General features: G+C 43.8%; 1 protein-coding gene across 1 annotated transcript; it reads left to right on the plus strand.

Annotated features, from left to right (window-relative positions):
• Positions 1-1,602: 1,602 nt before the first annotated feature.
• CLDN5 (claudin 5) lies at positions 1,603-5,458 on the plus strand. The gene has a single exon (XM_065033692.1). It carries the CDS (start codon positions 1,705-1,707, stop codon positions 2,353-2,355), a length of 651 nt encoding a protein of 216 aa, XP_064889764.1. The 5' UTR covers positions 1,603-1,704; the 3' UTR covers positions 2,356-5,458.
• Positions 5,459-16,747: the final 11,289 nt, after the last annotated feature.

A 16,747-nucleotide genomic window follows, 5' to 3' on the forward strand; every position in this document is an offset into this window, starting at 1 on the left:
CGATGTCAGCTATCGTGTCAGACTTGGTCTTCTGGCTTGTGAAGAAAGGTACCAGGGCCACTGAGCAAGTGCCAAGCTAAGTCATATCCCAACATATCTAAGAAAGTCCAAGACTATAAAGCTTAACACTAACAGTAGCCACAGTTTTATAGCTCTGTAGGGCCCTGTCAGGATCTGTCGGGCTCTGTCAGGCTCTATTGGCCTCTGTCAGGCGCTGTCTGACATCCATTAATATAAGTCTTAATATTTCCATTACAAATCTCTGCATGCCCTAATACCTGCTGTAAATTACAACAGAGAAAACAACTTACATAGGGGCAGGAAATGTGTTAGTTTCAACTCTGGGATCTCCTCTAGACTAGGAGGATACCTTGGGTTCACTGATACCAAGCATAGCCAAAACGGTTTAAAAAGTCAGTGTGAACATAACTTTCAATTTTGTCTAAAACTTCTAAACTTATTTAAGATAAACCAAACCAGTCCCAGTTTAAATCAAGACAAGCATTTCTCAGGGCACCTGGTGGAAAGCTGCTGGACCGCAGCTCCTTGCAAGTGCCGTGGGGCAGGTGGTGGGATCTGTTCTCTTCCTACTGCAGCTGGAACAGCAGCATTCACTCCACCAACACTTGCTGCATCTGCCAGCCCAGAGGGGCTGAGAGCTGCTGGCCCGCCGGGGTGGAATCAAGATTTCTTTACAAGGACAATCCAAGACACCAGTGGTCCATGAAGAGACTGCAGCAGTTACAATGTCTGCCTGGCCTGATGAACGAAACTTCTTGCAAAGATACTCTTTTTGATACAGGCATTTAACTCACTGATGTACCAGAAAGATTCTAAACGTACTTGAGCAACTAAAACAGTAAAGTGAGGTTTGAAATATTTGTGGCAACATATTTAAGTAAAAAACCTTGATCTCCAATATCAAAACAGACCTCCAGTATCAAAACCTCCAATATCAAAACAGAGTTTTATGCCTGGTGTAAGCTAATAGTGATTTTTCTTCCTGGACCAAATTAAGAATCTGTCTATTGGTACTGACAGACAATTTACTGATCCCATATTCAAAGCTCTTCCATTTTCAGGGTGGTTCCTAAGGCGTTTGGTGGTGCTTGCTTACACTTTTGCCATCACAGCATGCAAGAGATAGACGTGCAGGTCAGTCAGTATGCTCAGTCTTTTGGGAAATGATCAGTTAGGCTCTGATAATCAGGATGTCTATGCCACTCAGTGCCTGCAGTGACAAGACTTCTCCGAAGGTCTGGCTGTGGACGTTATCAGTAAATGGGAAATACACAGATAACGGCACTAAAAGGGAGAAGTCCGACCGGCCGAAATCCGGGAGGAGATTCCTCCAGCCCCACACTCTCCTGGGAGCGTCCCGTAGAGCTCCTCCCGGAGCAGGGTGCCGGGCCGAGAAAAGGGACAATTCACCGGCTGCGGCGGGACCCCCGGCAGCCGCGAGCGGCGGGGAGAGCTGCCCCCCGACTGCGGCCCCGACCGCGGGTCGTGCTGCCGCCCACCCCCTCCCGGGAAAGGGCCGGGCCAGGCGGGAGGGCGGGCGGTGGGAGGTCACCCTGAGGCTGCTCATATAGCGCTGCCCGGCGGCGGCGCTCCAAGCCGGCTCGGCAGCTGCCCGGGAGCGAGTGGTGCAGAGCGGCCGCGCCGTCCTTTCTCCGGAGGTTCTGCTGGGGCAGCGGCGGCACCATGACTTCGTCGGCGGTGGAGATTTTGGGGCTGGGACTGGGCATCCTGGGCTGGGTGGGGGTGATCCTGGCCTGCGGGCTGCCCATGTGGCAGGTGTCGGCCTTCATCGACGTGAACATCGTGGTGGCGCAGACCATCTGGGAAGGGCTGTGGATGAACTGTGTGGTGCAGAGCACAGGGCAGATGCAGTGCAAGGTGTACGACTCCATCCTGGCGCTGCCAGCCGAGGTGCAGGCTGGGCGGGCGCTCACGGTCGTCGTGGCTCTGCTGGGGCTGGTGGCGCTGATGGTGACCGTGGTGGGCGCGCAGTGCACCAACTGCATCCAGCCCGGCAAGATGAAATCCCGCATCGTGATCGCCGGCGGAGCCATCTACATCCTCTGCGGGGTCCTGGTCCTCATCCCGCTCTGCTGGTTCGCCAACATCGTCATCAGGGACTTCTACGACCCCACGGTGCCGACGTCCCAGAAGCGGGAGATGGGGGCCGCGCTTTACATCGGCTGGGCGGCCACGGCCCTGCTGCTCTTCGGGGGCTGCCTCATCTGCTGCTGCTCCTGCTCCCAGCGCGACGAGACCTCCTTCCCCGTCAAGTACTCGGCGCCGCGGCGGCCCACGTCCAACGGCGAGTACGACAAGAAGAACTACGTCTGAGCGGGGCTGCCCCGCTCCCCCGGCCCTGCGGGGACACGGACGGGCGGCTGCGAGCCGGTGCTGCCGCGCTCCTCCGGGGGCACGGGACATCGCGCCGGGAGCGTCTGCGGTGAGCTCACCTGCCTAGAGCCTCTTCTGAACGCGGACGCCCGCGAAGCGGCAGTCCTAGGCACGGCAGCGCCCCGCTGCCCGCCAGCCCGGCTCCCCGGCGGGTCTGGCCGCTTCGCTGCGGGCAGCGCCGTGCTCGGCACCGCCGAGGGCCCGGTACTGACTGCCCGCGGTGCCGGGGCGAGCAAAGCCCTCCCCGGCCGCACAGCGCAGCCGAACCAGCATCTCCCCGAGCCGGGGCGGCTGGAGGCACCCAGGAGCCCGGGCGAGCCGCGGCGGTGTCTGCCGGGACGCCCCGTCCGGGCGCAGCCGCCCCCTCGCCCGGCGCGGGCTCGGCTCCCGCCGCAGGTCCCGGCCCCTCACCGGCATTACCCGGAGACTTGTGAGTACTCTACAGCCCGCCCTTGGTGCTGGTGCCTCTCGGGCACAGCCTGGCTGGCGGGACCGGGCCGTCGGATGTGCACTGTCGCCGAGAACTCTCCCTTCTTCGTTGTCTCTCTTGAAAAACTGCATCTGGCTGTTCCCACTGGGGCTTTCACTGCTTAGAGGTTTTTGTTCTTCGTCTATTTGAGCAACTAAACTAGGGGTTCTGTCTAAAGCATGACACTAACCTTGGTCCTTAATCCTGTGGGCAAGTAACTGTTTGGAGAAGGGTATTTGATTTTCTTCAGTTGTTTCGGTCCCTCAGAGAAGTGCATTGGTCTGTGTGTCTTTGAGACCTTTGAAGGAGACTTCAGGTAGTTGCAGTCATTTAGCGGAGAACACACCAGATTATACTAGGTTGCCCCTTGAGATTCTTCATCCCTTCTCCTTGTTCAGCTTCTGTTCAGTTTTTACTTGCATATGAACTTATTGCCAGAATTGTTGGAGGACTAGATTCGGAGACCTGGGAGATCTTTGTATGTCCAGGCTCCAGCGGGTAATCCCTCCGTGTCCTCTCATCTGCACTACAGGAGACTGGAAACATAAAAATTGCATTGGATATTGATGGTTGGGGCACGGACGGCTTTCATGGCCTTTTTGCTGAGCCCCACTTGCTGCCAATTTTGAATTGTGTGTTCAGCTGGATGTGCACTTTTTTGTCTCCCCACCATTATTTTGTTAACAAGTGCCTTCCTTCATTTACTAAATCAGGCAAAGAAATTGCTAGAAGAGTTTTATCAAATATATTGACTGAGACTTTATGCAGGTTATTCAGGGGTTGTGAAGTCATGGCTCTTGCAGCTCTCAGCTCCTCTGTATTACCCTGGTAACACTGTGCAGACTGGAAGGAAGGTGCTCTGGGCAACATTAAATTTCTGAGCTCAACACCTGCTAAACTTTGCCACAGCCTGGCATATTAGCAGACACCTTCATTTTACACCTTGTTTAAAGGTGGGCTTAAGGGTTGGCCTGGTACTCTTCCATGCAAATTACTTCTACTTTTAAATCAACACATAATTTTGCTACAGACCGTGGCAGCATCTGTATCGCCATAAGGAGATTTCTGCCAACAATTAGCAAGGAAATGTGCTGTGCGTGTTCCTCAGCACAACACCATGACCTCATGTGTCTCTTACAACCATGTAGCAATACAGTGCACACCTAAGGGAGCATTAACTCATACGAGTTTCTGATAATGCTGAGACTTATGGACTAACCCTGACTGTGGGGTTGTGGCAGATTTACATCAACTGTGGTTTTACTCCGCTTAGTAAATTTAAAACCTCAGTGGTATAAATACATACACAGACCTGAATGAGACTAAAACCTTGCCCCGAAAATACTGATGTTTAATGTTGAGCACATGATTTACCCTTTTAAAGATAACCGCTTTCATTGCTAAACACGCAGGGTCTGAGCCCATCAGACAGTACAAGAGCAGAGCAAAACATCTAGAACCAGTTTTGCTCTATAAAGAGGTGCAGTTCTTATACCATCTGCATTTTAATAAAGGCTGTAATACTGTTATGATGTGAGATGTAGTTCTGGTACAAGAATGAAATATTCTGTATTTCATCATTGCAACTTTTTTTTTAAACAGTGTAACCTTATAAACTGTAAATGTATTTAAATGCATATATTTTGCAAGAAATTAACAAAGATGGCTTGTTATGTGGTTTGGTGCCTTTGTTTCACGGTTACTTTATTTTTGTTTTAAATGATCATGTCCAACTGTCTGTGTCACCCAGCCTGCAGACACACTATACCCTCACTCAGCGCTCCGGTGCCTAGCAAACAGTCAAGAGATATTAGATTAAATCCTGGACCTCACTCTATTTTGTCTTTAATTCAAGAACTAAAAAACAGCCCCATGCTGACAGACACACCTGCATGTGTTTTTACTGTAGAGCCTTCAGAAGTGCCACAGGCTTTGAGCTCTGACCAAAAGACTTTCTGGGTGGTTCATTGCCAGCATTTAACATCAAATCAAAACTGGTGTCTGGGAGAGACAGAGGGAAAACCACAGAAGGGAGATGTTTTCTTAAACAAGGCAAACTTCTTGACAGACAGCTTTGTGTGACAGCAGGGCTAGTTCCGCTCATAACCAAAATCTGAGACAATTACACAAGAAGACCTGTTGGAAGAAGCGGCACTGTATATGTCCTAGCAAACACAGCACTGTCCTACCAAAAACATAACTTGCTTGTAAGAAGGTTTTGCTGAGGTTGGTGGGGCAGTGCCCAACAATACCGTCAGGAAGTGGGGTCAATTTAAAAAAAGATGTTTTTATGTTCAGTCTCATCCTTCAGTATGCCTACATGTTGATGTGCTGTAAAAATTAACCCGAGGGAACACTGTTACTGAGGTCATTGGCTTCAGGGTAAAAGTCTAAGTTGGTTTCCGCTATGTTTTGTTTTCCAAGAGCACAGACCTAGTCCTGAGCTTTAAGACTCGGAAGTGCTCAGGATCAGGCCCGAGCCTCATCCCGACGAAAAGAGAAATCTATAGCACTTGTTTACTATTTTTATTTTGTATTTATGATTTCATATAAAAATAAAAACATCTAAACCAATCCCTGAACAGGTTTACTGTTTTGTTGGGTTTTTGTGTGTGTGTGTACGTGTGTGTGTGTGTGAAAAGCAGTGCGTTGTTTGGGCTCAGGAAAGTGGGGTGTGACATGCCCAAAAGGCAACTCTACCTGGTCTGCCTTTGGGGTGAGAGCTGGGGAACCCTGGGGAAGCAGGAGGGATTGGTCCTTGCAGAGCCATCAGCATCTCAGCTCTCCGCTGGAGCCTCAGACAAAAGAGCAAGTAGCAGCGGTTGGTCTTGTGATGTGAGCACATTAGGAAGTGGAGTGTGAGTCCCAACTATTTTAAGAAAGCTCTTTAAGCTTTCAATTCCTTCATGTTTAAACTAAAAGGAAGAAAAAACCCACTGCGGCTTGGATCAGCCCCAACCTGACCTGATACCCTAATCCTTTCTGCCACCCAGTTTTTTTTAAACAGTCCATTCAAGCTGGGGGAAAAACATTTTTGCAGTTGTATCGGAACAGAACCTGTGAAAGAAATGGCTGTTAAAGGAAACTGTAGAGGCTAACTGTTAGTGGGGAAATTTGCTGAAGTTATATGACTGCCAGGGAGGTCTTTCAATATTTTGCAGATTTTCAGGCTTTTCTGAACAAACTGTTGCTTTAAAAATGAAGAAAAAACATCTTCAAAGACTTCATTTTGCAGCATTCTTGCCAGCTCGGTTGAGATTAACAAAAGCTCCTTGCCACCCTCCGATTGCTATGCACATGCTGAGCTGGAAAAAGGGTGTCTGCCGCCTTGGCCTTTGTCCTGCTAAACGAACCATTTCATAGTTATGAATTTGAAAGTAACCTGCAGTTCATACATACCCTGCAAATCTGGTTAGATCCTGCCTGTGCAAAGAAGGGAAATGCACCAGGCAGAAGGAAAAGGAAGCTCAATCAGTCACGTTTGCTGCAGGATGTTTAAGGAAATATTTCCTTTTCCTGCACAAAGATGTTTGTTGGCCATCTGCTCCTCAGAACGCACTGAAACATTTTATTCTTGGACTAATAAACCAGCATAACTCCAGATTTTTATTTATAAATCTATTCCCTGATCAAATACTGTGCAAATAATTTGTTCTTCTTCCTTGGCCATCTTTCAAACCGCAAATGCAGGTAAACAGCCTCTTAAACCTACTTTCCTCAAACTGACACTGATTTGTACATCTGTAATGCTAAATGAGAATCTTGCCTGTCAGAAGCCATACACCATGTATAAATGCCATATTCATGTATATATTCAGCAATATATTAATGCAACATTCAGCATCAGATTATATGCACAATACATTCTTTTTCTGTGTTGTATACTAAAGAAGAAAATAATTCATTAGGTACATGTGTTGAAGGATTTGCTTTTGTAAGTCTGGTAAGACACAGCAAATATTTCTGCTGTATTAGATTAATCAGGGGGTAGCAGGTGAATTCTCTTTTCAGGTCAAATATTGCATTTGTTTCACCCATAGACTGATTGTGAGAGGATAAATCATTCCAAAAGCAGAGCCTTGAGGAGGCCTCATATTTATATTTTGAAAGTAACTGAGTTCTATCGTTCTTATTTCGATCTGCAGGACCAGTCTGTCTGTCTAGAAAACCCCTTCTTTCTTCCTACCACAACCTTCAGTTGTAAGAGGACAGTTTCTACCACTGCGTCACTGATAAAACCTCCCATGGCAACAGAGAAAGCTTTACAGTTGCTCGGATACACAGGCCTTGCTTCACCTTTTCTTTTTCTTAAACACAGATAGAGAAATTCTGCCATGAATCAATTTACTGGTGTCCTTTGCCTGTGGCATTTTAGGATTTTGTTTATAGCACTGAACTTCCCCCTCCTTCCCAAGCTCACCATGTAGCTTCAACAAGAGCTGGCAAGGACAGGTAGCGAGCAGTAGGACTTCACATGGAAGCACACGTGTTACGTGGGAGGCATCTGCCCAGAGCTCGTGCCAATCTTCTCATCATGCTTGATTCCCGCTGCACCCTGGCTGCTCTTGTATCGCCCTGAGGTTCAGCTTTGCCTCGCTGAAACTGGCACCTACTGTTTGGGTTGCTGATCACCCAAGGTCCTTGTGACCCAGAAGGTGTGCCAAGCCTACCCCACAGGCACTGCAAAGCAATGTCACAACTGTTTATACATATTATGACCTTGATTACTTCAATACACAGTCACAAACATCCTTTCTGCCCCCTTTTCATGCACACACACACACACAGAGGGAGTTTCATGTAGCGTTTTAGAAATTTGTAAAATAAATGCAGTATTGTACATCCAGATTTTGACAGACACCTGAACTGGGTAGATCCTACAGCCACTCTCACCGGCACCACTTAAAGAAGCTCAGGATAATGGGGGAGCATATCACACAAGCTTCACCACCTATAAGGTGAAAATACACATCAGTAAGAGTCTGGTTTAAAAGTTGTCTAGAAAAATGAGCTTGATATTAAGCACCCTGAATACAATTAACTGATGCATTTACTGAACTACCGGTTTTAGTTTTTTGTTTCGAGAGCAATGTGATCACACAACATGTGGAACTGTATATACAGTACAGATATTCTTAAACCAAAAGAATAGTGAGCCTTGAAACTACTATCTAGCTGGTCTGGTTTGAGCCTACAACAGGAAGAAGAAACACACCTCATGCCATGACCAACAGATTTGTGAACAAGGCATAACAATCTAATGAAATTAATATAGGAGCGTAAATTAAGAGAAGACCTCCAGCACCCAGGACAAAACAGTACAAAAGGAATCTGACCAACTAGGAAACCAGGCAGAAAATAAAATAAGCTGCATCTAGTACTCTGATCTTCCACAGAGCATCTTGAATGGCAAAGGGCATTCACATCACTAAAGCCCTAGAAGAGTATTCACAGCAGTACGAGATGTTCCTGAAGCCCAGCTGAGGTGTTAGTCACACATGTTCCTGTTTCTTTTGGAAAAGCTATGCCTGATTTGGACAAGCTGAAGTGTCCTGGTGCTATCAATACAGCAACAGCAGTAGATCTATTCCTTCCTACACCTCAGCTCCCAATCCAGGGAGGTTTCCTTCTGGTGGATCCTCCAGGCTGCACCAGCCAGCTGAGAGTTTGCATGACACAGGGAGGTGCTCTGGTGTACACAAACACAACAGATGAGATGAAGGCAGTTCCTGTTTATTTACAGTGGAGAACAAAAGTAAATGCTTAAAATAGCTGGGTTTTTTTACAGGCAAACAACAGATAACCCTCTCAAAAGTGACTCTGATCCAACGAGCAAGCTGTGAACTCTGTGCCAGTTGTAACATTGCGATGCATCACCCATTGCTAAGTTCTGAAATAGGCAAGATACATGTGTGCAAGTTTTAGATCTTAGCATCCTATAGCACCAGCTCTGCTGTCTGTAGGAGTTTTTTGTATTTTTAGATGAGTAGAAGATTTTCACGAGTTAAACAAATGCACCAAAAGCCGGAGATGCATGAGAACAGATCCTGTTAATCTGGTAGCAAAAATGGTTTGCAATGTGAAATGCATTTTGGATTTCAGTTGCGTATGTTCCTGAAGTTTCAACCAACCAGGTTAGCTGACAGAGGTCTGAGTGACGTTCATCTCAACCTCATACCAGGTACTATAGGAATTCATTTAACTATATGGGGGTACCTGTGGGCTCTATTCCCACTCTCAAACACACTCTGACTTGAATAGATTCCCCTCTGCTACACTCATACAAAACTCAGTAGCATTAACAGCACTTGTAATCAAAACACTTCCACAGAAGGTTAAATCTGAAGAGAATTTAGGCTCAGGTACAACAGAGATCAGTCAGGAAAGAAAAATAGGCATTCCTTGACAAGAGTATATGTGAAATCTCAAAATGGTATGATTCAGTTTCAGTATAGCTTCACATATTTGAAGGATCGGGAAAAAAAAAACCCACCACAATCGCAATTCTTATCAGCTCTAGCAAGTGCCTAGCACGGCAGAATTCTTGCTCTATGTATATTTTTAGATTACTCTTCCAGCTATAATGTTCTGTCCTTACAGTATATCTTTTGTTAGAATTCGGATATCTGCTGCAGCAGCCTGGATAACCTTTAGCCCGAGCTACAAAACCTTTAACAGTTTCCAATTATAACAGCAATCTTTCATTTTATAATACAAATAAACCCAAGTGTTATCTCAGCGCAGAAGACCCACATGAATACCCAATGACTGCAGAATGATTTCACTGGTTTTTTCTCTACAGTTTCCTGCTATTATTTCATTGGTGGTGACTGCCAAGATCCAAGCAACATAATACATTTCACTGTTTACATCTACCTTATTTTTGTTATACTGTTGACATTTTAAAATGTTGACAAGCAAGACTGAAGTTTTAAGAACTTAACATCTACTCCAAATTCCATTGTGTTCTTAGACTCTCACATTATTTTTCAACTCTCCCATTTCCTTCTGATTTTGGAGAATGTCTGTGTGCCCCCCTATCTGCCAATTTTAGAAAAGTCTTTGCTCCCAAAGCTTTTATATGCAGCACATGCCGTGGAAGAGGAGTTTCTGTTGTTCAAAAAGGTATAAGACACATCAATAAGAGTAGCTTCTCAGAAATACAGAAAGAGTTTCCCTTTAAATATAATCTTAGCCTACTGTAACCATGTGGATCGAGTGCCATTTTAGAGAAAGAGTTATTTCCATTGGGTGGTAAAGCAAGAAACTAAACAAAGGCACCATTAAAACCGTTGTTGTGCAACAACAGATAGTGAATTCTCCCAGAAGCCAGTATAATACTAAAAGTGTAGGGGTAAAATGGTGTTGTTTGGATAATATGGAAAAAGAGACCTCTTGGCTCCTTGGGGTTATTAATGATCACAACTATTCAAGACATCTATATCATCGTTATAGTGTCCCTCCCAAAAGGAAAGGTGTTATCCACAGCACCCTGCCCAGATTCCTCCAGAGCTGATTGTGTTCTCTACAACCTGCACTTTCAGTTCAGTACAGTAATCTCAACTTCATACCTGGGTGGCTCATTTCACACTCTGGAGCAGATACTGCTATCTGTCCTGAAGACTGATCATCAGTGGTGCCTCTCTCACAAGATTGTAGATTTTACTCGCTTGATGTCTCAAAAATGTATTCATAGCTTGGCAGAAACGGCCCTTTGGTAGATTGCAATGCTGGTGTTGAGCTTCACTGGGGTGTGCAAAACAAGTCCACAGCAAAGGCAGGTTGGGAGGTAAACTGTAAGACAAAGTTTTTTCCCCTTTATAGTATTAAGTCTGAGCCACATCACAATATAGAATTGAGAATTTCAGTTTAAGTATCTGTTGCTACATAGGAATTTTTATCATGAGAAAAAAGGCAAACTGCAATCCTTCTCTTGAACCAAAATGTCTTAGACCTGTCCTGACCTGACCCTCTGTTTTGTCCATCCTATAACAAAGGGGTAGAGATTGGCACATCATACATATGTGCAGACCTGGCATCTTGACAGCCCTGGAAAAACCTAGAGCCACAAGAACAAACCAAACTACAGAGAAGGTTCCAGGCAGAACTGGAACACAATTATATCAGAAAAGACTTAACAGCAAGTGAAGCACACAAGGGATGAAACCCAAGGGAACGAGTATTTGAGAGATCAGCCATGTGGTTCAGTCCCCTTCTCTGTACTGGCACATGTGGTGTGACGAGTGGACTGGTTAAGGAGACTGGGCCAGCTGAGAACAAACCCAGCAGAAAAACAAGCAATGGTTTTCTTTGTCTCGCTGCTCTACACAGTGACATGGGCAGGCAGGATGAAGGATTTTAACTCAGATGAATAAAAATAAAAAGGAATGATATAACGAATTTGGCAAGTTGAAGGTAAAATAGGAAGGTGTGTGTGGGGGGTTAACAAATAGATTGGTAAATAGCACACGGAACACCTGTATGTGTAAGGTGGTGGGTGTCCTGGACAACTGGAGGTCTCTAAGACTGATCTCAGCAATGTACAAGTTTTTTGTTCTAAAAACAAAAGGGTAGAATTAATATGGGTGGTTGGACACTGAATAAAAACCAGTACAAGTTACTAGATATAGATTGTATCCGATGAGACTTGATACTCTTCAGCTAATAACTAATTGTTCTGCCACAGTAATGTCTTTTCGGGTCTTCTTGTCCATTTGAATCAGAGGCACTTTCTCTAACATCCACCCTGCTGAAGGGAGAAGGTGAGGCAAGGAAGAAATAAAAACAGTTTGAGGTTTGATGAAATGAAAGACCACAAAAATGTGCTGAATAATGGAAAAATGAGGGGTCATCACATTTTTTTCCTAAGGGCTGTAATCAGGGAGGAGGAGGAGTAGTGATTCTTAAGTAGTTTCTGCCAAGTCAACGCAGCACTCTTGGAGCCATGTACAGGATTGCTATCTCTGAAAGGCTGAGACAAGATACCCTTTCTAAAAAGGAAACGTTTATTGGTTATTTGGAGATAGTGGAACAGATGGATAAGCATATACACATGTATGTGGAAACTAGTCAGAATGGGACATTGGCCAAGAACACAAACATCTATGTTAACTGGTGAAATGTCTCAGTGAAGCAGCATAGAATTGAGCATTTAGTAGATAATAGAAAAGAAACAAAAGAAAAAAAAAGATAAAAGTTATGAATACAAATGATGCTAGCATCGGCTTCTAACCATTCCAAAAAGAAACATCTCTTCCAAACAGATCTTGTTGGCTCCTGTCATCCATTTGTGCAGAGACGAGGATTTTCAGACTGGCTAGATGGCCCTTGTGCAGCTGTGCTACATTTCATCCCCCCTTTTGTTGCAGAGACAGTTTAGTGGGTCACACTCCCATATCCTATTCCCTTTCCTTCGTTATTCACAGCAGAACCTTTCACTTAGCATTTCTAATAGCACCATGTAGTGCTGTCGTTTCAGGAAATGCCTGGCTGTATTCACTGCTAAATCAAGCAGGAGTCGTGCTGGCAATTCAAGGAACACCTCATCAGAGGGAAAAAAGCAATTGCTGCTGAGCTATTGTTTTCCATTTCATTTCACACACTCAAAAGAGCTCTGGTGACCACCCAGTGGGTGCCCTGAAATACAGATTCCAAGACACCTTCCTGAACTAGAAAGGCAAACCGGATTTACTGCTCACCCTCCATTGTTACTCAGTTTCTCTTTTCCTGTTCATTCTTTATTTTCTATTTTTGTACTTCAGCCTGTCATTTTCAGTCCTTTTCAGGTTCCCTTCTCAGTTTTGTATGCAGCAGTTGGAAAGCTTCCCTTCGACAGAGCGTGCTGTGCTCAGAGGGTTTGCTGAGACGGAATCAGAATTCAGTAGCTTTAGCAAGGAAAACGTCTCATACAGAGGATATGTTCATTAAGTTATTGTTCTAACTACTCTGACCTTAACACTGATATCAGCTAATCTACTTACATGGCTACATCGCAAGCGGAAACAGCTGAAACAACAATACTCTTCCCCTTCTTCATGTTCATGAGGCAGCACACGCTGGCTTTGCAAAGCAGGTAACCATATACCAACACCCATGCATGAGCAAATGCTGGTTTTGGGGGTGTGAACAAACTTCAGTCAAATAACAGGATAAAGAAGCCTAAACACTTAGGGGAGATTCAGTAGGGAGAATGAGAGGCAGTTTAGCTTGACATTTGAAACAGATAACACGTAGGTAAAAAAAATCCCACACAGAGAGAGAACAGGCAGGCAGAGAGGAAAACTGAACATGGTTTGGGTTTTCCCTTCCTCAGGCTGTTTTAGGGGGACAGTATTTCCCTCCCTAAAACAGACATGTCTGGGAAATTCCACCAGTGCTTTACAATATGTGCGCGCATGTCTTTAAATGATTGTGCTTAATTTTTCAAAATGTAACTTTTACATAGTCCAGAAATGGTGCTGTTCTGATAGCACACCCACAGGATGCCATTAACCCTAAAGGGTAATGTATTGTGCTGGCAACAAGTATAAATAAAGAATGACCTACTGGGTTGTATTTTGAAAAAGTAGAAAAACCTTTTCAGCCATGAAGATTTTGGCAAGTGAGGAAGTCAGGTTAAAAATGACAGATACTGCCTTTGAAGTCTTAAACTTCCTAAGCAAGATATCAGTATTAATATGAAGTACTGAACTAGTCTAGTACTGATTCTAGTTACCTGAATCCTCAATTATAGATAAAATTAATCCTGGATTTTGATTTAACCAAGTAAACAATGAAAATCTAATTGAGGCAGTTGAACATGGACAGTGTAAATGCACTGACCAACCTCCAGATCAGTTTAGGAAGCAATTATTCTGAGACAGTGGAGAGTGGCACATACCCAATTGCACATTGTAAAACACCAGTTCTCACCTGCAGTATCAAGTTGCAGAATTACATTACAGCACAAGTTCTGCAACTGTTAAGGTCAAAATCTTGTTCCAATTAATTTATGAATTTTTCTAAGTGCTCTAAGATTTGCGGGACACCTGAAACACTCTGGAGAGAAGGCTTGCATCAGGAGACTGTAGGACAAGAGTTTTTCAGATTTGACATCATGTAAACAAAAGCTCCCAATACGTAGATTGCCCCACAAAGAGTAATTAGCTAGAAGTAGCCAAATGCTCCTTTGACTTTCTTTGAACTGGACAGTTACCACAACAGCGTTTAAAGAAAATACCATTTTACATGCCTGTTCCTTATAGGCTACTGATCCAGCTAGGATTTCACATCGGACAGAGATAATTATTCACGGCATACTTATTTCAGGAGCCCCTTGGTGACTTCTTTCAGCAAATAAAAACATACCAAGCGCCAAATGTCCCTGTGAATTCTTTCCAATTCAATGGCAGGTGCCTCCGATTTTCCACTGACATGCTACAAATGAATGATTAAATGAAAGTAAATTCCACTGAGCTAAACAGTGGAAAGAGACACCAACACCGCAGAGACTGAAAACACAGACAAGCTGTATCAACGAGAGGAGGTGACTCTGAGTGCTTTATTCAGTTAAAAAGACTGCACCTCTTTTTGTAAGTGAGCATTACCTTTTTGCAAGAGCCAGGAATGTCTCTTCTCAATTAGAACTGGTTTTGAAAAGACTCTGAATATCACAGTACTTATGTAATACAGGTAACCTAGTTAATATCAAGGAATACCCAAAGAAATAATCTACAGTTCTTCAACAGGGACAAAGACTTCAGAGAGGAATGTTGTCAAACTGAGGTGTACAAAATCCCCAGATCTTTTAATAAAACAAACCCAGATCCAGCAATGGAAGGAACTATGCAACAATATGGCTTATGTATATGTTTTAGTTTAGTTCATGAGGTATGATTAGGTTTGCTCACAAATTCCTATATGAAAACTCTCTACAGAGAGCTTGATATTAATTCTGATTTAAGGACGCTTTCTGAGTCTTTAGCTCATTGAGAATAGCATGCAGCAGCAACTCTGCTAAATGCTTGTTTGTGATATCAAATTACTAGACAGCTCTTTGTCTTCATTTCTCGTTGTGGAGATCTTCATCTCTTGCCCAGATACACGACTCAGTAGCAGGTTGCAAGTCAAAGTAACTACTAGCAGGGTAAGTCTCCAGCAGGCACAACTGCCTGGGGGCAGAGGAAAGAAAAATTATTCTATCAATCAACAGCAGTGACTGGGAAACCTACATTCTCTGCTCTCTGTCAGACCCAGGACCAACAAGAAGTTATGTACAATTGACTAAAAGATCGCTTGCCTACTTTGAATGTGTTTGACCTTTCGGTTACTTCTCTAATTCTGCCGCATTCTGAATGACAAAAATCAACACTCAAATGCTTGAAGAGAATGGGAGGCCAGTCTGAAATAAAAGCTCACAGACTTTTCTTTCCCTAGTGAATGTTTTGTAAGATTTCCTGCTAAGAAAGTGTTTATAACCCAAACGTTTGTGCATAAAGGTGGCACTTCAGAGCTCCACCCTGGGCAACATTTTTTCCTTAGTCCTTGAATCTGATCCAAAGGGAACTTTCAGTACCACCTTGAAGCCAACAATGGTACACGAGAGCCAAGGCAGACTTCAATTTTTCCATTTAAAGAAACAAACATTTTGCTGCTTTCTTCTCCTCTGACAAGCAAGACTTACTCACAAAGTAACTTTCAGAGAAATGTTTTCAAGAATATTCCTCCTATGAGGTAATCAAAACCATTGTGACTGACAGACACCTAAAATGAACAATCAAACTATGTTCTTGTTTACTGTCCTGGGAACAGTTCTGAGTGTTTTACAGTTAATTTCTTCCTCATTTGTGATATTTTATTGATCTCTTCACTTCACTTTTAATAAATACTGTTCTGTACTTCTCCCGTCTTTACAAGCTAGCATACCCTGAGCGGCCAGTTCAACTCAAAGCCATCTCCAGAGAACTGTACAAAAAAGACCAATTTTAAAACTTCCCTTTTTCAGATACAGAACAGCTGCTGCAAAAGGAAAAATTAGGCTGCTGTTCTTCAGACTGGCATGAGATGACTAGGGAACACAAAAAAATGTTGACAAAACAATAAGTACACAGAACCATTGGGTAGGGAATGCAGAGCATCCCATAAGCTAACAATTGGCAAGTTGCAAAAAAATGCTGAAAAGTTGTAGTTTTTCAGGCAATATGTAGCCAGGCTGCAGAACTGCTCACTACAGAATATTGCACAGGCTACAATGTTACAAGGATCCCGGAGGAAGTTATCCAGGTTCACAGACCCTCACTGACAGTTACCAAATACACAGAAACCACACCTGTTCAGGGTGTCCTTGAGCACAAGGACTGGGAGAGTACTTGTGTTTGTATCTGGAAGGAAGCATCGTATGCAATTGCTTTGTTTCTACACTCTTCCCTAGCACCTGCTTTTGACATTATAGAGGTCAAGATGCTGATTAAATAGCTCTCTGCTCTCCCACCATGGCTATTATTACCATGTTTAAAGTCATACAGACCCGGTAGTTAATTCATAACAAAAAATTGTAACACTTTTTTTCATTTTAATGTTTTTTTCTTATGAACAACAGTACAAGAAATAAGAATTAATTCTTACCCATTATACCACCTCGATGTTAAGTACAAGTCTATTAAGGCACTATGATTCTTCTGGGGAAAGGGATTCACTTTAATTCCAATCAAATGAGGTCGTAACTGTGCAATTTCAATTATGTCTAAATTTATTACCCCAGAAAGAAATGGGCATGAATCACTGTGAAGGAATGGTATAGCTTAGTCAGCTTGTTCAGCTACTTTAGTACTTTGGTATTTAAGCATTTTCATTATTTCATTTTCTTAAAAAAACTAAAACATTTTA

This window comes from Columba livia, chromosome 17 (assembly GCF_036013475.1).
Source record: "Columba livia isolate bColLiv1 breed racing homer chromosome 17, bColLiv1.pat.W.v2, whole genome shotgun sequence".
NCBI classification, from domain to species: domain Eukaryota; kingdom Metazoa; phylum Chordata; class Aves; order Columbiformes; family Columbidae; genus Columba; species Columba livia.